General features: G+C 44.2%; 1 protein-coding gene across 1 annotated transcript; it reads left to right on the forward strand.

Annotated features, from left to right (window-relative positions):
• Positions 1 to 2,161: 2,161 nt before the first annotated feature.
• Positions 2,162 to 4,022, forward strand: TPBGL (trophoblast glycoprotein like). The gene has a single exon (XM_072425462.1). The coding sequence runs from the start codon at positions 2,420 to 2,422 to the stop codon at positions 3,473 to 3,475; it is 1,056 nt and encodes a 351-aa protein (XP_072281563.1). The 5' UTR covers positions 2,162 to 2,419; the 3' UTR covers positions 3,476 to 4,022.
• Positions 4,023 to 5,676: the final 1,654 nt, after the last annotated feature.

Consider the following 5,676-nt stretch of genomic DNA (forward strand, 5'->3'; position numbering starts at 1 on the left):
AGGTGAGGGTGAAGCGTTGGGTTTTCAAGGTTTTTTAAAATGAGCAGAAAGTAGGAGCAAGCCGAATAGGACGAGGAGACCATTCCAGAGAGTCGGAGCAGCTCTAGAAAAGTCTTGAGCCAAGCACAAACCAGGTGCATGGAAACAAAATATAGTAAACTCTCTGTTATCCGGCACCCTCGGGCTCGGTGGATTCCGGATAAATGTAGTTTTCAGTTGCTTGAGAGTTACAAATAAAAGTAGGCCTAATAAATTCTGTACCCCATACTATACCAATGCCATGCCTCAAACTCTTTATTATATGATCTGAGTTTCCTACAAATAGCACAGGGAAGTAAAATGGCAGTGGCCCAATTGTGACTTGGCAGGGTAGCAGTAGAGTTCCTAAATGTGAATGTTTTGGGGGCACTGAGAACACCCGGGAGCCATGGCAGTGATGCAGCTTTATTAGCATGGCCATGATTACACTCCAAATTTTTTTTTTTTGGCAGGGTTGGGTGCCTGGTCAGAGTTCCAGATAGCACAGTGGTCTCTCTGCAGAGGTCCTTACACTATGTATTGATATCCTCCAATAGTAATCTTTCATTATTTGTTCATGTTTTTCCTTCTTTGGTGGCCACAAATATTTTGGGGATTCCATGCAAAGTGCTAATTATAAATCCATCTCTGCTAATAATCCTGAGCTAAACACACCCAGACACTGTAATACAGAATAATGAGAGAGAGAGAGAGAGAGAGAGAGAGAGAGAGGAGGGTAGCAAAAGAGAGAGAGACAGCGAGATAAATAATTAGGGTGAATAATAAAAGTGATGAAAATTAAAAGAGAAAAGAGAAAAAGAAATGGGGACTGAAAGAAAACACATGTGGGAGTAAAAGAGAGAGAAGAGAGAGCAGAGGGAAAACAAGGGGTGGAAGAGATTGAGTGAAAGAATAGGAAGAGAGAAAAAGAAAGTTAGGAAAGGTAAAAGAAAACAATGGCTGGGGAAAGTGAGGGAGATAAAAAGAGAAAGCAAGAGTGAGAGAGAAATGGAAGGAGAGAGAAAATAGAGAGAGTGAGGAGGGAGAAAGAGAGAGAGAGAAATAGGAAGCAAAGAGAAAGAAGGCAAGAGAAAAAAAATAAAAGAGAAGAGAAGAGAGAAGCATGGGGATGGAAGGAGTAATGAAATAGGAAAGAGAAAGAAAGAGAGAGAGAAATGCAAGGAAAGAGAGAGAAAATAAAAGAAAAGAGATAAATGAGAGGGAGAAGAGAAGAGAGAGAGAGAAGAGAGAGAGAGAGAGAGAAAGAAAGAAAGAAAGAAAGAAAGAAAGAAAGAAAGAAAGAAAGAAAGAAAGAAAGAAAGAGAAGCATGGAGATGGAAGGAGTAATGAAATATGAACATTAGAGAAAGAAACAAGGAGAGATGGCGAGGAGAAAAAAGAAAGTGAGAGAGAGATTGATAAAAACAAGACTGAAGTAGCCAGAAAACAGAAAATAAAAATGGGGGAGAGGGAGTAGTGACAAAAAAAACAGAGATAAAGAGAAGAAGGGGAGAAATGGAGAGACAGAAAGTGTGAGTGAAGAAGGAGATAGAAGGAGGAAGACAGAAAGAGAATAATAGGGGAAAGAGGGAGGATTGATGGAAAAATAAAATTATAGATAGAGGAATAAATGAAGAAATAAAATGAAAAAAGGAGTGCGAGTGAGGAGGATAGAGAAAGGAAAAGAAAGAATGAAATAGAGATAGAAAGAAAACGAGAGAGAGGGAAATTGAAGACAAAAAGGAGAGAACAGAAAAGAGATTAATAGGAGGAGGAAGGGAGAGATTTCCTGTAACGTTGCAGTCAGATTTGTTAAACAGTAAATGAATCCAGCACACTGTTTACTCTTCTAAGGCTCACTAAGCAATGGATGGGTATTATTTGTGGCCCCTCCATGGTGCCACTAGTAGCTGTGCCATCCATGGTTGTGCCCATGATGTTTGCAGCCGCCTCAGGGCTGTGTACTGATGATCTTTTCATGTGGTGACATCACCGGAGCCATTCCCATTCCCTTTGTCTTTGGAGCTGTGTCAGGGTTAAGCAGCCGCTCTAGCCGGGAATACATCCTACAATCTCTCCAGCCATCCTTCTTCTATAAGAGCAGCTGATGAAGGGGAGGCGGGAGGGAATAGGTGTGGGGGGGGGGGGAGAGGCATCTTCGTTAGACACCAGTCCATCCATCTATCCTGCCAAAGACGTCCAAATCGAATTAAGAGTTCCAAGCCAGGACGGCGAGTTTGCTGGCTTCAGAAGAGGAGCCCAGCCTTGCAATGTATTGACAGAATCTGAGAATGAAAGAGAAGTCGATCTTGGTGCTTCCTTACACCGACGGACGTGAGGACGGCGAAAGCACTTTTGGTAGTTTGGCGCCGCGTTGGAAATTCATACACAACTCCGAAAGATGTCACGAAGACATCCCGATTGCCATGGCAACCTTAATAACACGCCGTTGAAATCAGCTGAGGCCAATTGCTGCTTGCTTTTCAAGTTGTTCGGGTTGCTGGTTTTCCTGAACGCCACCTTATCCTGTCCGTCATCTTGCATCTGTCCCAACAACAGCAGCCTGGTGCAATGCCATTCTCTATCTCTCCAGGATATTCTGGACAATGTTCCCCATGGGGTCCAAAACCTGTCCATCACCCATAGCAATATCACCGTCCTCCAAGCCTCAGCCTTCCGAAATCTAAATAACCTGACCAGTCTTGTGCTGAGCCATGACAACCTCCAAGTCATAGAGGCCATGGCTTTCCTGGACCTCCCAAACCTCACCACCTTGGATCTGAGCTTCAATACCCTCAGCTACCTTGCAGATGATGCTTTTGCTGGATTATCTCACCTCCAAGTCCTAAAATTAAACCAAGCACTTCTAGAACCAAACCAGATCCTCAACTCTCCATGGACTCAACATTTGCAGAATCTGAAGACATTAGAACTGGCTGGAAATGATCTGCAGACTTTCCCTATGGCTGTGAAGGATCTGAAGAACTTGCAGATTCTCCACCTTGGAAATAACTCCATTCAGAGATTAAACGAGCCGGAGATCTCGGTGCTCAGAAGCAAGAAAATTCGGCTTTATTTCAGCCCCAACCCCATTTTTTGTGATTGTCATATCAAGGAGATGGTTTATTGGTTCCAAAACACTTCTCAGACTTTGGACGCCCAGCAGCTAAAGTGCTTTGGACCTCCAAATTTGAACAGTTCGTTGGTGATGGGTCTGCGAGGTGACCACCTGAAATGTAGCAATGAGGACCTGGAGACGGCGTCCTATGTCTTCTTTGGGATAGTCCTGGCGCTCATTGGGGTGATCTTCCTCATGGTCCTCTATCTGAACAGAAAGGGGATTAAGAGGTGGATGAACAATTTCCGGGAGGCTTGCAGGGACCAGATGGAGGGCTATCACTACCGCTACGAGCAAGACTCTGACCCCCGGAGATCCAACGCTTCCACGGGGATATGAACATTTCTTTGTAATGAGAGAGGGGATTAAGTCATAAAACCTTCTGCACCATCCAATGGGCTGTACAGGGTATGTAAAGGCAAAACAGATTATTCTGGAGGGTTAGACCCCCGTTTTATTGCTGTCTGTGTCCCCAATGAGTAGGGATTCACCTTTTCTATTTCTCCCATTTGGTGATGAGGGAAAATCTAAATGTAAGCTGGAAATTCCCCTTTACTTTAGGGAGATTTTCTCATATTTCCTAATGAGCTCCACTACCAGCAGGACACAGACAGCTGAATAATATTTGGGGTTTAATTTATTCCCATTCCAATGTTTTGGCTCTGCATACACTTTATAGCAAGGTGGTGCCGGGGTTTGCCTTTTGCTATCTTTCTTATTACTTACATACTTGCTGTATCATACTTGGAATAAGCATGCAGCAAGCAAAGTCAGGGCTCCTGGTGGGGTAGAAGGTGAAGCCAGTGGAATTGAGTGGTTTCCCCTGGCGCTGTCCATGGTACCCATTGCAGTATTATACATTGGGATGTACATGTGAAGGGTCTTGCTGGGGACTGTTGGGAGGGGGGGCTGTCTGGGGTATCAGGGATTTGGGGAGGTAAAGGGGCCCCATTGATCGGTGAATGTCCCCTGCACCATTATGGACTGAAATAAAGATAGATTACCCAGGAAGGGGATTTTGCAATAGGGAACACTGGGGCCCCATGGAGCACATTGCTCATCAGGGGCCCCTTTAACCCCTGAATTGCCAGAATTATATACAAAGCTGCAGCAGCCATGGAATCATTTATTGCAATATTTAACCACTTGGTGCCCATTGTTCCATAAGCAGCAGATTCATTTTACCCTGTTACAGGTGAATCTTTCAGCAGTTAACCCCCCCCCCCTGTTAATAATAATGATGACCCCTGAGATTTCCTATTTATACCCCCCATTACTCCAACCAACCCCCTCCCCCTCTTCCTCCCATAGCCTTTCACTTCCTAAAATTGGGATTGAGAAGGGGGTATTCCTTCTCTCCAAACTTTTGCAGATTTTAGTTTTTGTATGTCTAATTCTGCTGACTCTTCTTCCCCAAGGCTGTGATAGGACAGTGAAAGGAGAAGCAGCAGATGAGCTCATCTCCACTCTGCTCTCTCCCTATATGAACATGCTCATTAAAGCACAACGATTGGCTGTTTGTGCTGCTTCTCCTTTCCAGTCTGAGTTCTAAATTTTATGATTATCTCCGCCCCTGTGTATTGTAACAAATAAATATATTGATTGTAAAACCAGATTGTACCATCTGAGGGCGCCATCTGCTGAATGTGCTACATCTAGGCCAGTCATCACCGTGTCACATGATTGTATATTCACATTATGTATAATATGTTGCATCTGTGTTATGTCCATGCGCACCTTTTTATATGCTATGAATACATTGACCAATCACAGCCCAGTCTGTATGTCGTGCTAGCATCATGCTGATCGGGGGGGGGATTGATTTCCTGTGGTTGTGATCTGGTTTTACCATTAATACACAATTGTTTGTCCTTAACTGGACCAGACAGTGCAGTCAACATCCTTGCTGAACATATACAATTACTTAGAAGGTTTGCTGTTTACTGCCAGAAATATGAATGCGACGGGCACTGTGGTGGAAGATGCGGTGGTGCCCTTTGGTCTTTATTTATAGCCACCGTCCATTCTGAACTGACAGACACCCGACCCGCACAGCTCAATCCTGGAAAGTCGCCTCAGAGACCCTACATGATGATGTCTCCATATTGATTGGAATTGCTAGAAAGAGAGAGTGCTGCCAGGCTGTGACGGTGAAACTCCCCCGCCATGCTACCAAGTAATAAAGTATTAAATACAAAGAAGTCAAACAACCAATAAAAACTGAGCTTATGAAAATAATTAGTGGATGCTTTACTGTTCTGCCACTCCATTGGTTAAAAATCTCCACGCTAAACAGAGTTCAACCACAGAAGTGTATGGGTGCCACCGCTCCCAGAGGTTTCTCTGCCATGGAGCCATCACAGGTTTGGGGTGACCTGGTGAGCGCAGGCTGCCTATGACTGCCCAGCATGTTGCTACATTTTACCATACAGGCCTGAGAAGTGGGGGTCCTATTGAGGAAGGGAGATGTATGTGTATGTAGTGTGTAAGCATGGGGGTACTGCTGTGTTTTACTAATAAAGCCATGATGGTGAAATGAA

Source organism: Pyxicephalus adspersus, chromosome 1 (genome assembly GCF_032062135.1).
Source record: "Pyxicephalus adspersus chromosome 1, UCB_Pads_2.0, whole genome shotgun sequence".
In the NCBI taxonomy this organism is placed as follows: domain Eukaryota; kingdom Metazoa; phylum Chordata; class Amphibia; order Anura; family Pyxicephalidae; genus Pyxicephalus; species Pyxicephalus adspersus.

Coding starts and splice junctions, on each gene's coding strand:
- TPBGL (XM_072425462.1), top strand. CDS start 2,420: ATGTCACGAAGACATCCCGATTGCCATGGCAACCTTAATAACACGCCG.